A 27,601-nucleotide genomic window follows, 5' to 3' on the forward strand; every position below is an offset into this window, starting at 1 on the left:
TTTATAACTATTTACAACCACTTCCATTTTATTGGATTAAAAGTATGCAACTGCCAAAAAAACCCTACATTTGTATCATTTCTTCTTCTTTGATTTTCATTGCTATTTGGAGATGTATGTCATTCACAGATCATCTCTAAATGAATAACTTCAGATATACACTTATGGAGCTAGAACTGTCAGTGCCTAATCATAAAAAGATACTGGGGTCATGATGGGATAGCTCAATGAAAATTTTGACCTAGTGTGAAACAGCTGTGAAAAAGGTGAATTCTTCCAAGCAAAACTCAGACTTTCAGAGGTACACCGGAAATATAACAAATTATGGCAGAATTTTGAAAAGGAGAAGTTTCCTGTCCTTGGTCTCAAAGCAAAACCTCCTGCTTTACTGGCATCTTACACATGAGCAGCCACTTAAGTGGTTAGTGTGTTGGACTAGGGCCTTGAGAGACCAGGGTTCACATCTTGACTGGGGATGACCTTGGGCCAGTCACTGCCTCTCAGTCTAACCTACCTCATAGGGTTGTTGTTTGGATTAAATGAGATGGGGGGATAACCACCTTGTCCGCCACCTTGAGCTCCTTGGAGAAAAAGGCTATAAATCCATTACACAGAGTAAATAAACTTGGCAACACACTCTGGTCTCGTGGTAAAAGGATGCACCCTCTTTTTCCATACATATATGTAAGCAGCTCAGGGACAGATTTAGGTTTGATGAGGCCCTAAGCTACTGAAAGTAATGGGGCCCTTTATATGTCCAGCTGTCTTTTGTCAACAACAAATTGTCGATGTTTTTTTTTGTGTTGAATATATGCTGTATGGTAATTTATGGACCTCATACAAAACACAAAACACTATTGCTGTATGTAGGTTTTATTTTATTTGTTTTTTATCTTATATTTTGGAAATGTACATCCAGGGTTTTTTTTCCCCTCTTTAAATCAAGAGAGTGGGTCTATAGCTTGTTTAGCTAATACATAAATCCGGCACTGCAGTTGTGCATATACAAAAGCTGGAGACGGCGGCACGTTTCCCTGCTTATTTAACACGGGCTATAACGGAGGATTTTGCGCCTGTGGCACAAGACACCGCCCGCCCCCCGCACAGAGCCCCGTCCCGCGTTAGGCCTCAGCCCTCTCGCCACCGCTGGGTGGTGGTAGAGCTCCGCTCCGCCGCTCGGGGAGCCAGGCGGGCGGTTAAGCGAGCATCTGCTGCCGTCGCCTCCGCCGCCGCCTCCTCCTGCCGCCCCCAGCCATGGCCGACGTGGAGGACGGGGACGAGCCGGGTGTCTCGGCTCCTCACGCGGGTTTCTCGGGCTCGAAGTCGGGCGGCGTTGACAAGATGTTCTCGCTGAAGAAGTGGAACGCCGTGGCCATGTGGAGCTGGGACGTCGAGTGCGACACCTGCGCCATCTGCCGGGTGCAGGTCATGGGTAAGACGAGGGAGCGGCGAAAGCCGGGCCCCGGAACAAAGGCCTCGCTTCGGAGGCGGCGGCGGCGGCGGCCTCCTCCGTCCTCTCCCAGAACCCGGCGCCCTGGGCTGGGTTGGGCCGGGCTAGGCCTCGTCTCCTTCCCGTGAGGGGTTCCTGAAGTGTTTCTTTTCACACACCCCAACCCGGGCAATATTAGTGTTTTATTTTCTCGTGTTTTTTTTTTTCGAAGGCCGCAGGGCGCCGGCGTTTCCTCCCCCTGGGTAGGAGGGAGGGGGAACGGGCCTTTTTGTCTGCTGCTTCAGGAAGCCCTGCCGACGCTACCGGCAACTAAACTGTGCCTAAACATGGGCCTTGATGAGATAAGGCCTGCCCTGCGCCCCTTCCCCACCCTTGGGCCAGAGGAGAGGTTCCTGGCTACTTTCCTATGCTCACGTATGGGGCCTTCCCCCTGAGCATCTAGGCCGCTGTAGACAATGAGAGAGCTAAAATTAAAATGGTTGGAGCATTTCTATTCTTTGTTTTAAAGAGAAGAAAATGCTGCTTGCTCCTTTTCGATCCTAACACAGCCATAGGATTCCGAGGTTCTAACTGAGGAAGCAAACCACCACCACTGCCTTCCCTCTTTTTCATAAGACTCTCTGGATAGACTCGATGATTCTGTTCAGGATAAGATTATGAAAGGTTATGCCTGGACGTTAACAAGTCTTTTATGTATTCACTTAAGAAGATATCACCATGGGAATGCAGTAAGATTTGTTATAATGTGCATGCCCATGAGTAAGCTTGTGCAGAATAAATGAATTGGCTGGTTTTCCCATTTGGTAACCAGATATCACCCTTATGAACTGTACATATTACTAGAGCAGATCCTATATCCTATCCTTCAGTGCACTTTTACAAGTCCTTTTTTTCTATTTGCTGTTGTTCCTGAAGATATATGTGATTTAATGCGTCTATAATAAAAGGATGCTGTCTCTGACTTTGAGCATCACTATGTGTAGGATGCTTTCTTTGTGCTGTATCTGTTTTTCATGTTGGCACATCCCACTCCCTTTCTGGCCTGAGGGCGGCTCAGCTTTCTCTGTGACCAGTGCCTATGGACAATTGGCTCCCTAAATTGGTAGAATGCCCATTCATCTTTTCACCAGAAGCAGTATTAATTTTTTTAAAAATAATATGTATGCTTAAATTACGCATCCGGATGACAGCAATGAAACCCTGTGGAGTTGTTTCCGAAATGTTTCCGAATAGATATCCTCCAGTTACATTTTCTTCCATTTGAGGTGTTTTTGTAATAACCATAGAAGTAACAATATGGCTGTGTTTGGGGGCCAATTTCCCAAAGCAGTCCAGTGTACCTTACACAGAGGCATACTGTCTGCATGGAATAGATCATAGATTTGTAGAGTTTGAAGGCGTCAAGAGGATCATTTAGTTCAATCCCCTCCGCCAATGCAGGAATCTTTAGGGAACTCATGGGGTTCAAACCCACAACCCTGAGATTAAGCGTTTCATGCTCTACCAACTGAGCTAACTCAGTGTATTTGTTCCAGGGCATTCTTCTAAGAAGTGATGTGTTAGGAAGAGGAATTACTGCACAGTGAATTAAGTTACTACTGGATTGTTCACTACATTTCTCCACATAGTCCTTCAGACAAAGATGAGATCACAAAGAAAGCAAACTATTAATTATCAGTGTGAACCCTAAATTTTCTAAAGTAAGTTGGAAGAGCCAAGCTTTTGTGGTGTGAAAGTGGCTGAGTTAGTGGAAGGTCATGTATTAGGGTAAGTTTTAGATTAATGATCTTGAGGTGCTTAGATTACATGACACAGTATGCGCGCACCATTAAATGTTTGTCAGTGACTGTAGATGCTTTGGAAACACACTTTTCAGAGCTGCTTTCAGAACATCATACTTAGTCTTGTCCTTGTTTACATCTAGATGCCTGCCTTAGATGTCAAGCTGAAAACAAACAAGAAGATTGTGTTGGTATGTTGTGATTTCATTCTCTTGTTATTCAACCAAAGGCTTTTTCTTAGTGGGGTGCTTTTTAAAGTTTCAGCTAAATAGCTCTTATTTTTGTGCAATAAAATTCAGGAAAGCTTCATTAATGTAAAATGACATACATTTGTATAAAATACTTGGCCATAGGAAATCTGCAATTTGTCTTTTATGTATGGGTATGTAGCCATGAAATACTAGTTACATAAGCTAAAACATTTGATTTGGTAAGGACTGTTGTATCTTCAGGCATTTTTCATAAAAATGGTTTGTTGAAAGAATTCTTGGGATCTTAAAACAAAATACATTTGGTTTCACAACTTACTTTCACTTGCTGATTTTGAGGTTTCAAGGGTGCTGTTTTTGTATTGTGCTTTTTATTAAAATGAGCATTAAAAAGTTGAATTCTTAGCACCACTTATTTGTATGGATTCCAGACTGATCTTGCTTTTAAAATACAGTAGATGTAGCACTATCAACTGCTAAAATGCATTAACCAAGAAAATGAAAAGTGATGCTGGGTTGAAATCTTCACATAGAAGAAATTTGCAGTACTTATTTTTAACATAAAAATGTATACCTCAGGTTTTAAAAGTAAATAGTGCAGGTTCTGCCTGGTATTCTGGAAGTATATTTTGGATGGTCTCCACACAATAATAATTTGGTGCTGATAGCAAAATCTGTAAAAGTGAAGTATTTGAGTAAGAAATGCTAATAAGCCTAGACAACAATTATTCATGTGCTATAAAGTCTTAGGCTACTTTGAACTACTTTGGCACACCCAAATTCTCACATGCTCAGTCAGACTCTTGGCTTCCTTTCTTTGAACAAGTAGATTTATCCCACCATTCCAAGGCCATATCACAAACCATTCTGTGTCATGCTGGGTGGCATGAACGCCTGCTGTTCAGGAAAAAAAGGTATTTCATTATATTTGGAAGACACTACTTTGGAGCATAGCTACAGTGATGGGAAAAAGAAAGTGCATCCTCTTTGAATTATGTGCTTTTACATATGAAGACATAATAACAATCATCTGTTCCTTAGCAGGTCTTAAAATTAGGTAAATACAACCTCAGATGAAATGGAAAAACTATGTGTGTAAAACTAAGTACACCTAATGATTCAATTGCTTGTAGAACTACCTATAGTAGCAATAACTTGAAGTAATCATTTTCTGTAGGACTTTATCAGTCACTCACATCATTCCATTCTTATTTACAATGTTGCTTCAGTTCATTGAGGTTTGCTGGCATTTGTTGATGCACAGCTTTCTTAAGGTCCTTCACAGCACTTCACTTGCGTTGGGGTCTGGACTTTGACTGGGCCATTGCAACACTTTGATTCTTTTATTTTTCAGCCATTCTGTTGTAGATTGCTGGTGTGCTTAGGATCCTTGTCCTGTTGCATGACTCAATTTCAGCCAAGCTTCAGCTGTCGGGCAGATGGCCTCACACTTGACTGTAGAATACTTTGGTATACAGAGAAGTTCATGGTTGACTCAATGACTGCAATGTTTCCAAGTCCTGTAGCTGCCAAACAAGCCCAAAGCATCACCCTTCCACCACCGGGCTTGACAGATGGTATGAGGTGCTTGTGATGATATGCTGTGTTTGGTTTCCACCAAATGTGGCGCTGTGCATTATGGCCAGACACCTCCACTTTGGTCTTGTCTGGCCAAAGGACATTGTTCCAGAAATCTTGTGGTTTGTTCAGATGCAACTTTGCAAACCTAATCCGTGCTGCCATGTTCTTTTTAGAGAGAACAGGCTTTCTCCTGGCAACCCTTTCAAACCAACCATACTTGTTCCTTCTTTTTCTAATTGTACTGTCATGAACTTTAATATGTAACATGCGGAGGCCTGTAGGGCCTGAGATATAACTCTTGGGATTTTTTTGCAATTTCTCTGAGCATTGCAGGGTCTGACCTTGGGGTGAATTTGCTGAGGCATCCACTCATGGGAAGATTGGCAACTGTCTTGAATGTTTTCCACTTTTGAATAATCTTTCTCACTGTAGAATGATAAACTTAAAATTGGTTGGAGATGGCCTTAGAACCCTTCCCAGTTTCATGGGCAGCAGCACTTGCTTCTCTAAGAGCACTGTGTCATCTTTCCCCCTTGGCATTGTGTTATAACACACCTGAATGCTCCAGACCAGCAAACTGCTAAAACTTCGGCTTTCATAGAGGTGGGCACACTTACTGATGGTCAATTAAGCAAGCACATTTGATTAGCAGCACCTGTCTGCTACTTGGCCTCTTAATTTCTATGGAAGCAGTAAGGGTGTACTTAGTTTTTCACACATGTTTTCTCCATTTTGGCTTTATTTCTGTTAAATAAATCAGGACACGGTGTGATATGTCATGTGCATGACATATCTGAGGTTGTATTTTAAGACCTGCTAAGGAACAGATGGTTGTCATTACGTCTTCATATGTAAAACCACTGAATTCAAAGAGGATCACTTTCTTTTTCCCATGACTGTATACCGTATTTTTCGCCCTATAGGGCGCACTTTTTCCACTCCAAAAATGAAGGGGAAATGTGTGTGCGTCCTATGGGGCGAATGCAGGCTTTCGCAGAAGCCTGGAGAGCGAGAGGGGTCGGTGTGCACGGACCCCTCTCGCTCTCCAGGCTTCAGGAAGCTATCCGCAAGCCTTGGGAGCTCCGCGGGAGTTCCTGTTGGGCTCCCAAGGCTTGCGGATATCAGCCTGCATCCCGAATCCTGGGGCGCACTGCACAGCGCGCCCCGGGCTTCATGCAGATATCGGGCAGCCCCACAAGCTCGGGGGACAGCGGGGAGGCGGAGCGCCGCCATCCCGCTATTCCCCGACCTGGTTTGTGGAGTTGCCTACATCCCAAAGAGAGATGCCTGCATCCCGAAGCCTTCGGGCAGATATCCGCAAGCCTGGGGAGACCTGCGCGACTTCCCGCGGGCTCCCTAGGCTTGCGGATAGCAGCCTGTTCTGGGGTCGGGGGAAGCTCGGGCTTCCCCAGCCCCGCGCCTGGGGGGGAAATAATTTTTTTCTTTATTCCCCTCCCCAAAAAACTAGGTGCACCCTATGGGCCGGTGCGCCCTATGGGGCAAAAAATACCGTAGTTGTTTACAAAAAGCAAAGTCCTACAGCAATACTGCATATATATTGAGATAAATGCTAGGAGTTTGTAATAGATCTAACCATTTCTAATTTGCTTAGTTTTCTTCTTCTTTTTCTTTCAGTGGTCTGGGGAGAGTGTAATCATTCCTTCCACAACTGCTGCATGTCACTGTGGGTGAAACAGAACAACCGCTGCCCCCTCTGCCAACAGGACTGGGTGGTTCAGAGAATAGGCAAATAAAAGCACTGGCAGTTCTTCTTCGGACTTCTTTGGAATGATGTGCAACCAAAGGCATATTCCCCCATGAACAGGGGGAACATTCACAATATGGGAGAGTCCATTTTATTTATTTAGGTCTAGGTTGACACAGGTTTTATGGAGTTGGATTTGAAATCTTTGTGTTGGTCTGTGGGATCAGCGTGGTTTCATCAAAAATGTTAGATACACAGCATTGAAGAATGTATCTAAACATTTAGTGTGAACTCTGTACATTTGTTTAGGAATGCTTTGGAACTTATGAGGCCCACAGTTATCTGTGTTCAAAGCAGTTCCAGCTAGAAATGCCACTTATTTTTGTCTGAACTGAGGAATTCAACTGAAATAAATAGTTGTTGGTGATGCATTTGTTTTTGCTTTTTTTGCTTTCTTTCATTAAGATAAAATATTTCCTTTAGGTATTTATAAATATTTGTTACTTCGGCACTAATAAGGTTAAAATTGATATTCTTAAATATGTGTTTCTCACAGATTTCTCGTAAGAACATAGGAAGCTACTTTATATGAGGTGAGAGCCTTGGTCTGTCTAGTTCAGTATTGCCTACACATACTGGTAGTGGCACTGCAGGGTTTCAGGCAGGAGTCTCTCCCAGCCCTACCTTGAGATTGAACCTGGGACCTTATGCATGCAAAGCAGAGGCACTGCCACTGACCTATGGCCCTTTCTCCAACACTAACTCTTGAACCTTTAACCCTGTGAAGTGCTCGGATTGTTTTCTTCCGTAAAGCAATATATCGGAAAATGCAAACATTAAAAAGTCTTGTTAGTTGAAGACTAACAGAAATGACTGATAGTTAGCAAATAATTGCTGCTCTATGGTATATGTAACACCCCATATATATATATATATATATGCCAGGATCCAGATACTTGCATGTGTATGAATTTTCCCTTCTGGTTATATCCCATTGCAGTGCAACAATTCCTATGCCAGACCTGCCCCTTAACCTTCAGAAACACTTTTGGATAGCAGGACAGGTTGTTGTGGAAAGGGGAGGTGTAGGAGAGCCCCAGTGCATTTCACGTGTAGCCCTTTGGATCATGATAATCATTTATTACATATTTGCCCTCCCACCCCCTTAGCAAACAAATAAGCAAACCCTGTTCTTAATTATAATCAAGATGAGACCAATGTGAAAATATCTTATCTTTCCAGATAGATAGCCCAAGAGGAGCAGCAGAATAATGGGAAAAATCAGGCAGTAATATTGACTGCATGTGACCTACAGTATGTATTTATTTATTTAGACTGAGCTCCTTTAAATCTCTTTGGTTTCAGAAACTTAAGTGAGTTTAACCTGCAGCATTTAAAATACTGAAAACAGTGCTGAAACAACCATTTTATTTTCTGGCACCCACTTCAACCTTGAATGAACCATTTCACCATTCATACAAATCCAGGCTTAGAATACCAGCCCCTGCTGAGTAGCTTAAATGAAGGTTGAGGTTTCCATCCTTGCATGGACTTGAGTTCAAAACTGCAGTTTCATAAACCAACTTTCTGTCTCACCTCTACAACAGTTCAATCTCATGAAAGCTGCTACATTTGCTATAAGCTTCTGAAGAACACATTTTCCCCCCCATAAGAATTGAGATGTGCAAAATTGTTGTATTCTTTACATAAACCTGGATCAAGTAGGCACAAGTTGGTATACAGTCTAAGCAGTGGTGGAACTTACTGGCTGTCCCCTGAATGTTTGCCATTGGGGTGCCCATGGGCACAATGATGCCCTTGAGGGCTTCCATGCTGCTTACGAAGCCTCTGAGCCCCCGTTCCCTGCTGCCGTCTTCTACATGTATCTCAAATGATCCTGGATGCCACAAGATGAACACTTCACTACAAATATACAGGAAACTATTCAGTTTAACTATCGATCAAAAGTAAGTCAAGCTTCATAAGTATGAACAAATTTGGTCTTTATAGGGTTGTTTTGGAATTGGTCTGAACCTCTGAGCCACTGACTAGTTTTGAAGTGGTATTAATTAATTTACTAACTTTGTTCCAGTTTCTGCTACAAAAATATAGTACAAAGTGTTCCTGAGCAGAAATCATGTTTCAGGAGCTGTATGTCCACTGGCAAGCCTTATGAATGTATGGTTGTTTTGGCTACATGCCTGAGACTGCATTGGGACTTGTAACTTGCTTAGACAGATCACCACAGTGTGCCTGATAAATGCAAATGAGAACAGGAAAAATGACCTTTGAAAATGTTTTCTTCTTCTAACTGGAACACAGCAAAGGCTGGTCCTACTGTGCATACTGACCCCTTGGGACAATTGGAGAGTGACCCCTCCCCTCTCCGCTCCCCAGCACTGGAGGTGTGAGAGTTATTAAAATAAATCACAGCAATCCTTTGTAAAGAAGTGTTAGGACATCTAAATATAGGGGTCACTATCAGCTCCCATTGTAATCCCATTAGTTCTGTCAGAATCACGGAAGAACTGAAGTAAAAACTTAGTTTCAAGTGGGCTTTTCAATTTCAGGAGCCAGAATTGTGACACCCGAGTTATATTTTGGAAATGAGAATCAACTTCTGCCATGTTGCGAAGGAAACAGACTCTCTTGTTCTGATTGTACATGGGATCATCCTTATTTTTAGAGCACCAATTATTCTTCACTTGCTCTTTGTCTAAGCCGATTTGGGTTCCTTCAGAGGGAGCTGTGCCATGACAACAACGAAGATTTTGTGCAGTATAAAAGTGCAGCTCACAATACTGTTATTTCCCTGGATGGCATCTATCTGTATGTTGAGGTAGATTTTCACTCTAGGACTGAATGGTGCATTTTAAAAGAAATCTGACTAAAGCCTTTGATACTTCCTTCTCAACTTGCCACTTCAAATAATTATGTGGTTCCGAAGATAGCTGTCATTTTTGCTGAATGTTTTCTTTTGAAGCACTGCAAAACACAGAAAATCTCAAATTCCCTTTTAAAAAGCCAGCTTCAGAGCCTGCAGACTGGTGGACGTGTTTTGGAGAATCAAGGTACCAGGGATGGTGGGCAGGAAAACATATCAGCTCTCTGAAAGGGCATGATGCCATGTGTTCTCTATGGACCTGGGGTTGAAACTGAGGTCAGAGTGGTCTCAGGCCTGTGTGGGGAAGAGTAGGAGCTGAGTTGAGAAATGTACGCCAGATAGTTGTGGCAGCCGTGATGAGGTTCTCCTGGGCTGTCATCCATTTAGCTATAGATAGCAAACTCAAAGCTCCTTAGAGAGAAACCTCTTACCAGCCACTTTCCACAAATGGTACATACACCTAAAGGTACTTAGTGAAAATCCTTGAGAGGTATTTAATGCTAAAGTAGTCGGTCTCCCTAACATGTGTTTGTAGCCTGCACTTACACTCAGGCAGTGGCGCAGGGAAAGCCATACCAAGGCAGCCACCCCAAGGCAAGCCAGTGTTCTTGCCCCAGTGAGGCTCTGCCACCCTAGTACATCGCCAAGATGTGTGACATGGGGGGACTGGATAACCTGATCGCCAACACAGCATACCTTGAGGCCAGGAAAAGCGGCGATGTGGATGCCAAGGAGATGCAAAAAAGACGCAGGAACCTAGCTCTGCCCAAGATTGAGGAATGTGCGGAGATCAAAAAGTCGATGACTATGGATTACGAGTCCATTTGCGACCAACAGCCCATTGGCAAGAGTTTTTTCCGGGAATTCTTGGAAACGGTGCCTGAGTACCTGAAGGCCAGAGAGTTTTTGGACGAAGTGGTCGCTTGGGAGCTGGCAGAGGACCACATCAAGGACAGCTACCTAGAAGGCATAGTCAACATGTACTTGAAGAATTGCAGCAACAGCTACCTGAAATTTCTCAGTGCAGACTTGTCAAGCAAGTGCCAGGCAGCTAGCAAGGATGATTTTGAAAAAGTCACATTATCAGCCAGGGAAGAGACAAATGCCTATCTCAAGGGGAAACCCTTTGATGACTTCCAGACTAGCCCATTCTTTGATAAGTTTGTGCAATGGAAAGGCTTTGAGCGGCAACCTATAAACGAGAAGCTCTTTGACGAATTCCGAGTACTAGGCAAAGGAGGCTTTGGAGAGGTAAGGAGCTATTCTTTCATCTCCTGGGCAAGCAGATAGGCCTAGGTCATGCAATGAATGGCCTTTAGCAGGCAACAGGCACTGGGCAACTTGCCAGTCCTTTGCATGCACAAGATCTCTTGTGACGTAAGCCCATATTCAGCCTTTTCTCTGATAATCTCCTCTGCACTAACGTGTACTCAGGAGCATGAGGCGGGGATTCATTTATTTTTCACAACTATCCCTTCCTCCTTGTTCCTCAAAATGTCTCACATGTGGTTCGTTTGCTTGTTTAATTTACAGTATTTTTATACTGTCCAATAAAAAGTTCTCTGGGCAATGTACAGTAAGTGTTAAGAACATAAATTATGCAAATAAGACATGAGATGAAATAGGTTTCCCAATGGAAACACTTATGGCTGCTACTGCGGCTCCATTCATTCCTTTCAAATAATCTACAGAGCATAGTAGAGAACCCATAAATGGCATAATAGTCTCCACGAATACAGTGTATAATCTAAGTAAGGGGTTTTGTGTGCGTTTTTAAAAAAATCAAAACTGAAACCAATGGATATTGTGATAAAAATAGCAATAAGGGGCATATAGTCTCTCCAGTTCCAAGTCTGCATCGCTTACTTAAGACTTTTCCTTTTTTCATTCAACTTGCTGCTTTAGGTTTGTGCCATTCAGGTGAGAAATACTGGCAAGATGTATGCCTGCAAGAAACTGGACAAAAAACGACTAAAGAAAAAAGGTGGCGAAAAGATGGCTCTGTTAGAGAAGGAGATCCTTGAGAAAGTCAACAGCCGTTTCATTGTCACGCTGTCCTATGCCTATCAGAGCAAAGCTGCCCTGTGTCTTGTCATGAGCCTGATGAATGGTGGGGATCTTAAATATCACATTTACAATGTGGGCGAAAGAGGCTTGGAAATGGATAGGGTCATCTTCTACTCGGCTCAGATCACCTGTGGGATGCTGCACCTCCACTCCATCCAAATTGTCTACAGGGACATGAAGCCTGAAAATGTCCTCCTGGATGATAATGGCCACTGCCGATTGTCTGATCTTGGCTTGGCGGTGGAAGTCAAGGAAGGCAAGTCCATAAACCAGAGGGTAAGTGAGAGTTCACTGTGCAGGGCTGCTTGGCTAGTTGGGAGAGCTTGTTCTATTTCCAATGCACTGAGCCCCCCCTTTAATTCCTTTGGGATTTGTTCTCCACTAAATATCTTATGTGGTCATTTCATTCTAAGTGACAGATGGAAAGAGGATTTACTTTATTAACTATTTGGATGCACGGTGAAGCAATTTGACTGGCACGCTTGCTTAAAAAGAAATTATACCTTGCAAAAAAGAAAACACTGTTAGGTTTTGAGGCATTATGCAAGTCAGATGTTTCTGTTAACAGCCTACGAGGAGTTCCAAAAATGAGGAATTGTTGGGGAGTGAAAGCCTTAATGTAATGAGTGCCAATTCTACCGGATAAGGAGACACAAAGCAGTGGAAAGGTTTTCTGTGCAAGCCCCATTGAAATGAATGGGAATGGCACAAGAGCATTTATTGTTTGTTTCAGTGGAGATTCCCTCTTATTCTTCACCCATATTGTAAAGGATTATCTCATCTCATCTCAGTTTTTCCATATTATTCTTATTGCAGCAACCTACCACATACTCACTTGCACATTCTGGATCAAAATGTACGAAAACTCCTACCAGTGGCAGGGAGTTTGGTAACATGTCACATTCAATTGTATATTTGCAAACAAAAAGAAGAACACCATTGGCCATTAGTATAGAGCTTTAATGGCCCTACCTGTGAGGGTTATGAACTGATTCTGATACAAAGCGCTCAAGGTTTAAGTGGGAATTATACAATAAATTTTGGGTAACGTAAATATGGTACATAATGTGCTGTATTTGTTATCCAATTTACGTTTCTTGTGTAACCGCTGTTAAGACAGGTTAAATAAGGATCAGTTCATAATCACTGCAGGTAGCCCTGATAATGGGACGCGGGTGGCGCTGTGGGTTAAAGCCTCAGCGCCTAGGACTTGCTGATCGAAAGGTCGGCGGTTCGAATCCCCGTGGCGGGGTGCGCTCCCGCTGCTCGGTCCTAGCGCCTGCCAACCTAGCAGTTCGAAAGCACCCCCAGGTGCAAGTAGATAAATAGGGACCGCTTACTAGCGGGAAGGTAAACAGCGTTCCGTGTGCTGCGCTGGCTCGCCAGATGCAGCTTGTCACGCTGGCCACGTGACCCGGAAGTGTCTCCGGACAGCGCTGGCCCCCGGCCTCTTGAGTGAGATGGGCGCACAACCCTAGAGTCTGGCAAGACTGGCCCGTACGGGCAGGGGTACCTTTACCTTTACCTTTAGCCCTGATAATGTAACGCACATGAGAACGACAGCAGCAAAAAATAGCTTGCTGGAATTCTTTTCCTGGTTTGTATATAGCATGTAAACCTAAACAGTGAGGCAAATATATTTACCATATTTATATTTCCCTGTACACCTTTCTTATTGAATTTTATTGTGCAACCACCATCTTATATATGAGCAAATAACAGGTGTGCCAACTTAAATAAAATATTGTGGGGGCCCAGGTAAACCCTGCTTTGCATAATCATATTTTATTGTGGGGGCCAAAGCCCCCAAGGCCCCTAGGAGTTGGCTCCTGTGGCAAATAAGGATAACTATTCAATTTAACACAAAAAAGCTCTAATCCAGTTTATAGGGTTATGTTGAAAGTATCTGTCGTCAGAATTTGAGAGCATTTTGCGCTTTTTTTAAACTTCCCACATAAAAGATCTGTTAACAGGAATGTCAGTATGCTTTATGTTGTATAAACCTATATATTGTTTGAATGTTTTGATTTGGGATTCATGAATACTGCCCTCCTTTCCTTATTTAAATAGATTTTAGTGGTGTTGGATCTTTCATCAACTGTTTTATGAAATGGAAGCTTGTATGCTATAACAGAGCTGCATGTGATGTGACTATTTTACAGTCAAATGTCTATCATTAGAAGTGCTGGCTCAATTGTCATGAAAACAACCTAGAGTAAGTCCTAGTCATACTTCTGTATATAACTTCCCAGAAATAAGTAGGCCCTTTTGAATTTGCAGGTCCATAGTTTGTGTGGAAGAGTGTACTCCAGGTCTAAAGCATGTCTCTTTTTGGTACTGGTTGATAGGTGTGATGCATAAGTTAAGCAAGAGTGTGGTTTAATTCGATAAAAAGCTGTATTTCCTGCAGGAAAAGTAACTGATGAGAGATCAAAAGAGAACTCTCAAAATACTAAAGGTAAAGGTAAAGGTACCCCTGCCCGTACGGGCCAGTCTTGACAGACTCTAGGGTTGTGCGCCCATCTCACTCAAGAGGCCGGGGGCCAGCGCTGTCCGGAGACACTTCCAGGTCACGTGGCCAGCATGACATCGCTGCTCTGGCGAGCCAGCGCAGCACACGGAAACGCCGTTTACCTTCCTGCTAGTAAGCAGTCCCTATTTATCTACTTGCACCCGGGAGTGCTTTCGAACTGCTAGGTTGGCAGGCGCTGGGACCGAACAACGGGAGCGCACCCCGCCGCGGGGATTCGAACCGCCGACCTTTCGATCGGCAAGCCCTAGGCGCTGAGGCTTTTACCCACAGCGCCACCCGCGTCCCCTCTCAAAATACTAGCCCTGTGTTATTATGAAAGTTGGGGGGGACCCCTTATTAAAACAGAATAGTTAGAAGATCAGCTTAATAATGGCTTGTATGCAGAAGACAGACTCTCAAGGAGGGTTTTAACTGCTATTTTAGGATAAATGCTCAAGGCTTGCAATACATTATCTGTGACTTACTGGTGTAATAAGACTATGGTGTACTCAAAAATAGGAAAGCGGTGGCTGTTTCTAGTTGGGCTGTAAAGTGTAGTTAAGTTCTTTTTATGGTATCTGAGTGGGGAGGTGGTACCTGTTGACACTGGTAGAGCAGAAGACAGGAAAACCAACAGTAGGTGGAGCCAGACAGGCACCTTCTAGTTTTGTCTCCATCTTCTACCTGCTAAGTTCTATTACCAATGTTGCAACACTTGAGACTAAGGGGGAGGTAGATGACAGGCAGTGCCACCCCCTGGATTGGTTGTACATAGGTCAGCAGGTGGGGCTTGTTAAGGATAGACTGAAGTTGGTGGGGCTCGTTTTCTGTTTGTGCTAATGCAGGGTTTCCCAAACTTAGGTCTCCAGCTGTTTTTGGACTACAACACCCATCATTCCTAGCTAGCAGGAGCAGTGGTCAGGGTTGATGGGAATTGTAGTCCAAAAAATGGCTGGAGACCCATTTAATGTTTCATCCCATCTTCCTGCCAGAGGCCACATCCCCTCTCTTACTCAGCCTATCATGCCTGTCAGCATTTGACAGAAGGGAAATGAGTCCATTATAGTGTGACAAGAGCAAACAGTTCACGAAGTCGCATTTCACAAGAATGAACCTCCTCCACAGAAACATTTTCATGTATGTCAGAATTCAAGTATTCACATCCATAAGACCATAAGAAGAGCATGCTGGATCAGGCCACTTTTGGAAGTCAGAACATGTTAGCCAAGTTGAGAGATGTGATTCCTAAGGAAGGCAGCATTATGCCAAAGGTAGGCAGTATTAATGCCAGCCAAAAAGACTATTAACCTGAAGTCAAATCTATTGATGTATTATGGTACAAATTGTATGAATGTCAATGTGGTCTCTTAGTGAGGAAAACAGGTATTGTGTCTATTAAACAGATGCAACTGGAGTGTGTGGACAATTTGCATTTCACCTGTATCTAACAAAATGGGCCACTGCTGGATTGCCTTTTGATAAAGGGTCATCCTTCATGTTATGAGCTGCAGGAACTGCTAAGCTGAGGTCAAGGAGTAAGGGGAAATGCCATAGACCAGCATAAGGACTCTAATTTGACAACTCTATTAAATATGTAGGGTGGCCATGTATACATCATTCGCCCCATAAAAAGGAGGACACAGGTGTGCATAAAATGTAAACATGCTACTTTATATGCATGGATGCAAATACTATAATTTACTATAGAAATATAGTGCATCTCCAGGTGCTAACTTGATGGGCATGCAAGGCCTTGCTCTCCCTTCTTACAGTTCATTAAAACTGGACTTGGACCAGCTCTGCAAATAGAAGACAGCTTCAAATAGAAGGCTGTTCTTTGTAATAAAGGACACATCACATTCTAGATCACAGTAGCCATTCGGTAGTGTTGAATTAGCTGTGCTGCTATATAAATAGTGTAACCCTATAAATTGGAGCACAGAGAGATATTATGCCTGCTCTGCCACTCCATACCCCTCAACTGTCCTGATTTAATTGGGGCATCCCATTTTGGGGCACTGTGCTCTCATGCGAGATGGTAGCCCTGAAAGGCATGCATCCTGGTTTTCCTCTGGGACATGTTGGAGGGTGTGCAACCCTTTTTTCGGCTCCTACAATCTTTCTGTAAAGATTCTGATAGTGTTTTTTTAAAAAGGATATTCAGGGTAGGGGGGAGCAGGAAAGAGTTGAAGATTTATGAAAGGAAAGACTAAGAAGACCACAGAAGGAATAAAAATTAATACCCAGAGAAGATAGTGAAGAAGAAATAGTCTTCTTCCCTCGCACAACAATAACCAGTAGCAGCTCCACAGCCAATGAGGCTACAGCTGCACTCTAGTCCAAAATCATGTTGCCGAAAGCAAGTTGTTCACCTATAGATAACTATTTTATTGGACTTCAACTGTCCCCCATTTTTTTGGTTTTGTTTAGATTTGTCTTAAATTGAACAATTCTCTGAGTTGTTCCTCTTGCTTCCTGCTCTCCTTCCTCTTCTTATTAAATAAATGTCTAGTCCTTGCTTTATTCTATTAAGAATCTTGGGTTCTGTAGTTTACCCCCAACATAGCTCCATTTTCCAGCCCTCTAACCAACTACAGTTCCCAGGATTCTTTGGGGTAAGTCATGTGCTTTAAATGTATGTTGTGTACACAGACTTAAATTGCCTCCTTTATCTTCCCTTCCCCCACCCTTTTGGGAAAGGGAGAAAGGGAGGGACTTATTGTGTCGTTCATGTTTCCGTGAAAAGATGTCCAGCCCATTTCCACTTTAGGAAGAGTGGCTAGTGAGAAAGCTATAGCCAAAAAATTGAACTCTGATGATGAAGACTGTTGATTATCATAAGTACCCTTCATTCAGAAACCATACAGGTTTTTGCAATTTGTAATCTCTGTTTGCTCAAGGAGGTGATCAAACTATTGTTTGGAATCACTAGTTTTCAAATGTGGTTTTGGGGGATCGTGAGATTTCTCCAAAGCTTATTGGGAGTTCTTCAGTACAGTGGTACCTCAGGTTACATACGCTTCAGGTTACATATGCTTCAGGTTACACACTCTGCTAACCCAGAAATAGTGCATCAGGTTAAGAACTTTGTTTCAGGATAAGAACAGATATCGGGCTCCGGCGGCACGGCAGCAGCAGGAGGCCCCATTAGCTAAAGTGGTGCTTCAGGTTCAGAACAGTTTCAGGTTAAATACGGACCTCCGGAACGAATTAAGTACTTAACCCGAGGTACCACTGTAATGCCAAATGAGCTTCCCCAAAAGATTGCTTGCTAGCTTTGGTTGCTTGCTACAATGTTCAATGGTAGAAGAGCTTTGGGTGTATGTCATTATCCAAAGATTATTATCTTCCACATATAAAGCCAGATTCTAGTCCTTACCTATGGTTTTTAATTTCACTAACATTAAGATATACATTATGCTCATAGTTAGAAGTCTTGAAATATATTCACTAATGTTAGTGGGTTTGCCATTACCGCCATTGGTTGCGCTCTCAGTAAACTCATTGCTGAGTGTGTAATGACATTAATATTGGCAGGCATTCTGATGACAGGGGAAGGGCCATCTCAGTAGTACAGTGGTACCTCGGGTTAAGAACTTAATTCGTTCTGGAGGTCTGTTCTTAACCTGAAACTGTTCTTAACCTGAAGCACCACTTTAGCTAATGGGGCCTCCCACTGCTGCTGCGCCGCTGCACAATTTCTGTTCTCATCCTGAAGCAAAATTCTTAACCTGAGGTACTATTTCTGGGTTAGCAAAGTCTGTAAACTGAAGTGTATGTAACCCAAGGTACCACTGTAGAGCATCTGTTTTGTAAATCTAGGAAATTTTTCTGGGTACCACAAAGCATCCATTTCACAGATGATTTTTATTTTTTTAATGTTTATATGCTGCCTGCTAAGTGGGCAGCTCAAGATGGTGTACAACAAAACAAAACACTGTACAAGAAACCAAAATACAATTAAAATACAACCAGGCTGTTGGAAAAATCAATAAAACTATACAGCTGGTTAAGTTAGATCTTTGCGGGTCCAGAGTTTTTGAGGAAGCAGGCAAGATGACAAAGATATTTCTTTTCCATGTAACTCCCTCCCAAGCAATAGGCAAAACACCAGTGGGTGACATAGGACATGGGTGCCATGTTGGGAACGTGCAATGTCAAAACACTTAGGAATCTAAGCACAGGTGTCAGTGTAACTTGTACAGAGCGTCATCTTATATGTTTGAAGACAGGGCATCATAATATTTGAATAGGACAAAAGCATGCTTTGGTTAAACTCATGCACAAAATGCCCTTATCCCTCGCCCTCCAAAAACCCCTGCTGTGGATTTATTTTAAGGATTCTACGGGTGACTTGTATTAGGACCGTACTGTAAACGAAATTAGTATCAAGAGAGAACTTTGATACTGGAACAATAAAAGAAACGAGCTAAAGTGCTATGCTAGCCTGAGGGTATATTCACATTTCTGCCTTAGAGCACAAAGATGTTGTCCCCACCCCTGGTGCATTTCACAGTTCTTTGCCCTCTAGCAGTTCACATCAGCACAGCTTCATTAGTGTCAGATTTATTTCTGTTTGTGTACACGCCAGGGGGCATTGACAGGGCAGGTACGTCTTTACCCAGTGTAAAAATGCTCACACCTTGCCTAGGGATGAATTAGGAATGGCTTAAGAACTCCAACTGGTGTGAAGCTGGTTTGAGAAACAACACATCAGACAGTAGCATTTTATAAGGAAGTACAGGATACATATGCATTTGGGGTAAAGTCACTTAAGCACAGATTTTTAAAAAACCCATCACTGGAAACACAGCTAGTAAACAGGAGGGTAAAGGTAAAGGGACCTCTGACCATTAGGTCCAGTCGTGGCCGACTCTGGGGTTGCGGCGCTCATCTTGCTTCATTGGCCAAGGAAGCCGGCGTACAGCTCCTGGGTCATGTGGCCAGCATGACTAAGCTGCGTCTGGCGAACTAGAGCAGCGCACGGAAACGCCATTTACCTTCCCGCTGGAGCAGTACCTATTTATCTACTTGCACTTTGACGTTCTTTTGAACTGCTAGGTTGGCAGGAGCTGGGACCGAGCAACGGGAACTCACCCCGTCGCGGGGATTTGAACCGCCAACCTTCTGATCGGCAAGTCCTAGGCTCTGTGGTTTAAGATACAGTGCCACCTGCGTCACAGGAGTGTAACAGGAGTGTAAACACAGTCAAAGATGGTATAGAAGAATTCTGCAATCTCTGGCCCCAGACCAGCTATAGTTCCACACAACCAACCTCTTGCAGCAACGTATAATCCCAGATGGGAATACACATTCCAATCTGTATCCAGTGGGGCACAGAAGAGCATTGCGATGAGGATGTTCCTCCAGATAAGTGGTTGCATGCGGAGATCACCTTATCTGTATCTCTTGTATTGTCCAGCAGGGGGAAGCACCTTTCTCTCTAGGGAAGATGCCCACATAGCATGTTACTTCAATCTGTGTTAAGACTCCAGGGACAGCTTTTTGGAATGTGGAGTATCTGGAAATCTGGGTGGTGTGTGCACACTTATACAGCAGAACAGAAGAGATTTGGTACTGATTTCTGATTGTTGTCCAATATCTGATTGTCCACCTTAACCACAAGTATTTGAGCAGGGACGGAGGGGAGATGGAGTTTAAATGTGAACGTACCTATCTAGTTTACACTTCTAGCACAATATGCAGACTTGAAATAAAGCAATCTTTTGAAATTCACACTTCCCCAAATTTTGCAATATAGTAGTGATGTATGGAAGTGAAAGCTGGACCAGAAGGCTGATCGCCGAAGAATTGATGCTTTTGAATTATGGTGCTGGAGGAGACTCTTGAGAGTCCCATGGACTGCAAGAAGATCAAACCTATCCATTCTTAAGGAAATCAGCCCTGAGTGCTCACTGGAAGGACAGATCATGAAGCTGAGGCTCCAATACTTTGGCCACCTCATGAGAAGAGAAAACTCCCTGGAAAAGACCCTGGTGTTGGGAAAGATTGAGGGCATAAGGAGAAGGGGACGACTGAAGACGAGATGGTTGGACAGTGTTCTTGAAGCTACCAGCATGAGTTTCACCAAACTGCGGGAGGCAGTGGAAGACAGGAGTGCCTGGCGTGCTCTGGTCCATGGGGTCACGAAGAGTCAGACACGACTAAACGACTAAACAACAACAACATTTCCAGCCACGCAATATGTACAAAAATGCATTGACTAGGTTAACATGTGCGTACATGTACTTGAAAATAACATTAAAAATGCATTAATTCAGGTAAAATTGATTTGCATAAGTGCACATTAGGTAAAACTGCATATACAAATGTGTATATTAGGAGAAATGTGCACTTAAATTCTGATTAATAGGACTTCTTTTTTTTTTTAACCAAGCTGATGTGGAAATGTGGAGAACTGAACTAAAGACTGAAAAATTAGAAACTGACAGACTAGCTCAATGTTATATATGAGTTGTTTTGGAAGTTAGGTTCCTTGAATATGTATTTTTTTCTCCAAGGTTTTGGTGTTTAGTCGGAGTTGGTTTGTGTTTTGCCAAAAAAGCATGTGTTCAAACAATTCAGAAATGAGAGGGAGAGAAATACAACTCTGGAGACAGCTGGAATTTTTGGAAAGTGTTAAAAGAGAGCATCATTTGCGATGGTGTGCCCACCAATGTGTTTTCTGCTGCAGTTATCTCTGGCCAAATGGTTTTTGCAGCATGATACTGAGATTGGGGAGAAAGAGACTGCTCACACTAGAGGAAATTATGGCTCTATCAGACAGAGAAGGAAAACGGTCCCAAAAGCCCCTTTCCCAGTCCTCAAACGATTGGTGGGGGGTGGGAGATATGGGACCCCTTGAATTCCACAAACCACACTTATTGACTCTTTGCAAATTTAGTCAAATCATGGTCTCCTCTAATTTCTAAAAACAGTAACTAAGAGAGCCATCTGGTTGTGAGGCTGTGTACTTAAAGGATACAACCCCAGGACACAAATTTGCATAAAGTGTACATATTTATATGTATAAATTATATGTATAAATTCCTCTAGGAAATTAAGATGGGAGGTAGCTGGGTTCTTATCAGGACTATGCTTTGCAGTTCCCTAAGTCACTCTTTTTATTTTTTTAAAAAAAGCAGGGGGAAGAACGAACAGGAGATCCAGGTCTTGCCCCTTGAGCAACACCCCCCAACAATGCCCCTGGTCAAACCAATGAAACACAGGCCAGAAAAACAGAAGTTAAAGCATTTTGGCTTAAGTGGGAGTGTCTAGTGTTTCCTCACATTGTTGTGGCCCTTAAATTTCCTTAATAGAAATTTATCTTTAAAATTAGCCTAATTAGTTACAGGGTTATGCTATGGTTCGGATTTTTCTCTACCCTGATCATGCCCAGATGAAGAGCCTAGTGGACCATTAATCTTTGGAATCCTGTTCCTTCTGCACTTCCAGGACACAAAACCAAAATGCATTATTCATTTTTAGTCAGTCGATAGACTTAAGCCACCACCTGCCCACAGAAGAACAAATAAACCCCAATGGCTGTGTTTAAATCCAACTTTCCCTTTGCACCATTGCAAAATTGGACATTTGCAAAACAAATGAATGAGAAATCTCTGCTGAGTCAACAAATGAATTCAGATAAGAAGCAATATAGCATTGGATTGCTTTTGTACCAGCAGACATTGATTGGCTGGTTCCTGGATGCATAGCCACAGGCTGTTGTATGTTGGCTACAAAATGAAGCTGTCTCATATTTACTAGAAATGCTAAAAACAAAGGAAGACAGTGCAAGCCCTGTCAACAGACTAGCACCTGAGGGAAAATAATTGTGACTTAATGACAGCTGTGAGCATTCATATTTATATAATTCTGATCAGCTTAAGGGAGCTATTCACAAGCTAACCACATAGTTAGTGTATGATCTATAGTTGCACAATCTCTTTTCATGCAACATTTTTGTTCTCACAATAGCCCATTTTAAATTGTACCTTAGTTAAGAAGGTAGGAAATGGGAACAGGGAGGAAACCTGATAGTTACCATGCCTCCAGAGAGATTGTTCTTCTTCTTGTGAAGTCATCCAACGAAACTAAAGAGTGGGAGATTCGAGGCAGACAAAAGGAAGGACTTCATGCAGTGCATTGTTTCAAGTATAGCATTCACTACCACAGGGGCATAGTAGGGGGGCGCTGCCGGGGCAATGGCCCCGGGCACATTTTTCTGGGGGTTGCTGCTCATTCTGCCCTGCCAGCCCTTGAGATGCTTTGCGAGGCTGCGATCATATCAGCCTTGCAAAGCGGCTTGGGGCTGATGTCACTCCAGCGGCATTGGTAGTAATGGCTAGGCTGGCACAGCAGACTCCATTCATCCTCTGGCCCCTGGTGTGTGAATACGTGCCCTGAGTACCAGCAAACCATGCTATGCCACTGCACTACCACAATAAGTTGATGGCCACTTGCATAGTCAGCTTTAAAAGGGGTTAGATAAATTCATGGAGAACCAGCCTGCTAATAACTACTGAACATACTGACTATATACTGCTTCCAGGATCAGAGGCACCCATGCCCCAGAACACAAGTTTCTGGGGAAATGACAGTGGTAAAGGACTCTTACCTTCATGTCCTGTCTCAGGGTGTCCCCAGAGGCATTGAGTTGGTTACTGTGGGCATCAGTTGCTCCACTAGATAGATCTTTGGTCTGATCCAGCAGGACTCTTGTTATATCAATGAACATATGAAGCCATATGTCTGTGAAACAGGAAAGGGGATGCTCAGACACAGGGGCCAAATGTGGACCTTCTGTCTGGCCCTCTGGACTGAATGCTTTAGCTGAGATTCATGCATTGTAGGGAACTGGACTAGAAGACCCTTGGGGTCCCTTCTAACTCTACAGTTTAATAATAATAATAATAATAATAATAATAATAATAATAATAATAATACAGTTTAATAATAATAATAATAATAATAAAATAAAATTTATTATTTATACCCCGCCCATCTGGCTGGACTTCCCCAGCCACTCTGGGCGGCTTCCAACAAAATATTAAAATACAATAGTCTGTCAAACATTAAAAGCTTCCCTAAACAGGGCTGCCTTCAGATGTCTTCTAAAAGTCTGGTAGTTGTTCTTCTCTTTGACATCTGGTGGGAGGGCGTTCTACAGGGCGGGCACCACTACCGAGAAGGCCTTCTGCCTGGTTCCCTGTAACTTGGCTTCTCGCAGTGAGGGAACCGCCAGAAGGCCCTCGGCGCTGGACCTCAGTGTCCGGGTAGAACGATGGGGGTGGAGACGCTCCTTCAAGTATACAGGACCGAATCCGTTTAGGGCTTTAACGGTCAGCACCAACACTTTGAATTGTGCTCGGAAACGTACTGGGAGCCAATGTAGGTCTTTCAAGACCGGTGTTAGGTGGTCTCGGTGGCCGCTTCCAGTAACCAGTCTAGCTGCCGAATTCTGGATTAGTTGTAGTTTCTGGGTCACCTTCAAAGGTAGCCCCACGTAGAGCGCATTGCAGTAGTTCAAGCGGGAGATAACCAGAGCATGCACCACTCTGGCGAGGCAGTCCGCGGGCAGGTAGGGTCTTAGCCTGCGTACCAGATGGAGCTGGTAAACAGCTGCCCTGGACACATTCTATAACTTCATCAGGCCACTGACATTGCCTTGCACTCTCCTTGGGCATTTTTGCTTGCTTGGAATGTATCATTGGATGCTCCTGCTACTGCTGATTTTTGTCTGGGTGGAGTATATAGAGGGATGTGTGAGTGTGTCAAGAAACTAGCCGCCTGTAAAAATCACATTTATTGCTTTGCTCACTCTTACCTCTGGCCCCACCCACCAGAACAAAATGTGGCCCTGTGGCTGAAAAATGTCCCTCATCCTCAGGTTTGAATTGTACCTTGAATTGCATCACAGAAAAGCAGTAAGGCTATTTTAAAGCTGGTGAGAGATGTTAGGGCTGACTTGTGTCAGTCGGCAGCATAGCTGTTGCATTTCGAACCAATTGAAATTTATTCGTAATCCTGTTGTACAACACATTTCAGTAGTCTAAGCCGGATAGCATTAACCAAGATACCTCTGTCCGGGATGGGTGGGTGGGGCGTGTCACACCCAGGACATGAGTGGAAAAAAGTGGAAAGGTACTTCAGATGACAATCTGTGTGAGAAACAAGAGCGAGTCTCAGTGTGGAAGGTGTGGGTTTTTCAAAAAAGGGTGGCTAAAAAATGCATGCCCTCCCATCTCAAAAAAAGAAGTGAGTTTAAAAAAAGGAAGCAGGGAAAAGTTTGAACTCTTTTGCTTGTGTTGGGGACATTTTAAAAAGACAGTTCTGTTCAGAATTGTTGCTTGCACTTCGTCAGAAAGGTAGGACAGAAGTCTGCCCACTGGATGTGCTCTGCAGTGGGGGAATAAGCCTGGGTCCCTCACCCCACCCATCCCTGCTTGGAAAGGGAAGTGAAACAATCAGATGTTCGTGAGTGCTACAAATAGTCTGGGAGGTTTTGCAATACCCTGATCGCTTTGTTCACTCCCCACAAACATTTTTGAGCACTCAGCATCTTTGCCCATCCCTAATCTTTAGTGTCCCCTTCATGGATCACTGCCTTGCCGTGGCGAAGGGGGTTGAGGAACTCAGAGAAGCTATGAACTATGCCGAGCAGGGCACCCAAGATGAACAGGTCATAGTGGAGAGTTTTGACCAAACGTGATCCATCTGGAGGAGGAACCGGCAAGCCACTCCAGTATCCCTACCAAGAAAACTCCATGGACAAAGACAACAGGCATATAAAAGTTATGACGCTGGAAGATGAGCCCCTCAGGTCAGAAGGCGTCCAACATGCTACTGGGGAAGAGCGGAGGACAAGTACAAGTAGATCCAGAGCTGATGAAGCGGCTGGGCTAAAGCCGAAAGGACGTTCAGTTGCGGATATGCCTGGAAGCGAAAGGAAAGTCCAATGCTGTAAAGAAAAATATTGCATAGGAACCTGGAATGTAAGAACCATGAACCTGGGTAAGTTGGATGTAGTCAAAAATGAGATGGCAAGAATAAATATTGACATCCTGGGCATCAGTGAACTAAAATGGACAGGAATGGGCGAATTCAGTTCGGATGACCATCATATCTACTACTGTGGGCAAGAAACCCGGAAAAGAAATGGAGTGGCCCTCATAGTCAACAAAAGAGTGGCGAAAGCAGTACTGGGATGCAATCTCAAAAATGATAGAATGATCTCGATACGAATCCAAGGCAGACCTTTTAACATAACAGTAATCCAAGTTTATGCACCAACTACTGGTGCTGAAGAAACTGAAATTGACCAATTCTATGAAGACTTACAACACCTTATAGAAGCGACACCAAAGAAGGATGTTCTTCTCATTATAGGGGATTGGAATGCTAAAGTAGGGAATCAAGAGATAAAAGGAACAACGGGCAAGTTTGGCCTTGGAGAGCAAAATGAAGCAGGGCAAAGGCTAATAGAGTTCTGTCAAGAGAACAAGCTGGTCATCACAAACACGCTTTTCCAACAACACAAGAGACGACTCTACACGTGGACATCACCAGATGGGCAGCATCAAAATCAGATTGATTATATTCTCTGCAGCCAAAGATGGAGAAGCTCAATACAGTCAGCAAAAACAAGACCTGGAGCTGACTGTGGCTCAGATCATCAGCTTCTTATAGCAAAATTCAAGCTTAAACTGAAGAAAGTAGGAAAAACCACTGGGCCGGTAAGATACAATCTAAATCAAATCCCTTATGAATACACAGTGGAAGTGAGGAACAGGTTTAAGGATTTAGATTTGCTAGACAGAGTGCCTGAAGAACTATGGATGGAGGCTCGCAACATTATACAGGAGGCAGCAACGAAAACCATCCCAATGAAAAGGAAATGCAAGAAAGCAAAGTGGCTGTCCAATGAGGCCTTACAAATAGCGGGGGAGAGAAGGCAAGCAAAATGCGAGGGAGATAGAGAAAGATACAGGAAATTGAATGCAGATTTCCAAAAAATAGCAAGGAGAGATAAGAAGGCCTTCTTAAACGAGCAATGCAAAGAAATAGAGGAAAACAACAGAATGGGAAGAACCAGAGATCTGTTCAAGAAAATTGGAGATATGAAAGGAACATTTCGTTCAAAGATTGCCATAATAAAGGACAAAAGTGGTAAGGACCTAACAGAAGCAGAAGACATCAAGAAGAGGTGGCAAGAATACACAGAGGAATTATACCAGAAAGAAATGGGTGCCTCGTACACCCCAGGTAGTGGGGTTGCTGACCTTGAGCCAGACATCCTGGAGAGTGAAGTCAAATGGGCCTTAGAAAGCACTGCAAGTAACAAGGCCAGTGGAAGTGATGGTATTCCAGCTGAACTATTTAAAATTTTAAAAGATGATGCTGTTAAGGTGCTACACTCAATATGCCAGCAAGTTTGGAAAACTCAGCAGTGGCCAGAGGATTGGAGAAGATCAGTCTACATCCCAATCCCAAAGTAGGGCAGTGCTAAAGAATGCTCCAACTACCGCACAATTGCACTCATTTCACACGCTAGCAAGGTTATGCTTAAAATTCTACAAGGAAGGCTCAAGCAGTATGTGGACCGAGAACTCCCAGAAGTGCAAGCTGGATTTAGAAGAGGCAGAGGAACCAGAGACCAAATTGCAAACATGCGCTAGATTATGGAGAAAGCCAGAGAGTTCCAGAAAGACATCTACTTCTGCTTCATTGACTATGCAAAAGCCTTTGACTGTGTCGACCACAGCAAACTATGGCAAGTTCTTAAAGAAATGGGAGTGCCTGATCACCTCATCTGTCTCCTGAGAAATCTCTATGTGGGACAAGAAGCTACAGTTAGAACTGGATATGGAACAACTGATTGGTTCAAAATTGGGAAAGGAGTACGACAAGGCTGTATATTGTCTCCCTGGTTATTTAACTTATATGCAGAATTCATCATGCGAAAGGCTGGGCTGGATGAATCCCTAGCCGGAATTAAGATTGCTGGAAGAAATATCAACAACCTCAGATATGCAGATGACACAACCTTGATGGCAGAAAGTGAGGAGGAATTAAAGAACCTTTTATTGAGGGTAAAAGAGGAGAGCGCAAAATATGGTCTGAAGCTCAACATCAAAAAAACAAAGATCATGGCCACTGGTCCCATCACCTCCTGGCAAATAGAAGGAGAAGAAATGGAGGCAGTGAGAGATTTTACTTTCTTGGGCTCCATGATCACTGCAGATGGTGACAGCAGCCACGAAATTAAGAGACGCCTGCTTCTTGGGAGGAAAGCAATGACCAACCTAGACAGCATCTTAAAAAGTAGAGACATCACCTTGCCAACAAAGGTCCGTATAGTAAAAGCTATGGTTTTCCCAGTAGTGATGTATGGAAGTGAGAGCTGGACCATA

At 43.4% G+C, this 27,601-nt stretch overlaps 2 protein-coding genes across 4 annotated transcripts in view; both read left to right on the forward strand.

The window, feature by feature from the left end:
• The first annotated feature begins 1,118 nt into the window (after positions 1-1,118).
• Positions 1,119-6,789, forward strand: RNF7 (ring finger protein 7). 2 transcript variants are annotated; one of them, XM_053390157.1, is made up of 3 exons: positions 1,119-1,425; positions 3,375-3,422; positions 6,657-6,713. In XM_053390157.1, the coding sequence occupies exons 1-3, from the start codon at positions 1,255-1,257 to the stop codon at positions 6,711-6,713; spliced, it is 276 nt and encodes a 91-aa protein (XP_053246132.1). In that variant the 5' UTR covers positions 1,119-1,254. The 2 variants fall into 2 exon arrangements, with proteins under 2 accessions (XP_053246132.1, XP_053246131.1); XM_053390156.1 differs by having other exon boundaries at positions 1,149-1,432; positions 6,657-6,789.
• Positions 6,790-6,909: 120 nt separating this feature from the next.
• The window catches only part of GRK7 (G protein-coupled receptor kinase 7), a 52,441-nt gene continuing 31,749 nt past the window's right edge, over positions 6,910-27,601 (forward strand). For both annotated transcript variants that reach the window (XM_053390158.1, XM_053390159.1), the window contains exons 1-3: positions 6,910-7,523; positions 7,672-10,861; positions 11,516-11,953. In XM_053390158.1, the coding sequence (XP_053246133.1) occupies positions 10,259-10,861; positions 11,516-11,953 (1,041 nt within the window). In that variant the 5' untranslated portion in view covers positions 6,910-7,523; positions 7,672-10,258. The remainder of the gene's footprint in view (positions 7,524-7,671; positions 10,862-11,515; positions 11,954-27,601) is intronic.

This window comes from Podarcis raffonei, chromosome 5 (assembly GCF_027172205.1).
Source record: "Podarcis raffonei isolate rPodRaf1 chromosome 5, rPodRaf1.pri, whole genome shotgun sequence".
Classification (NCBI taxonomy): Eukaryota; Metazoa; Chordata; class Lepidosauria; order Squamata; family Lacertidae; genus Podarcis; species Podarcis raffonei.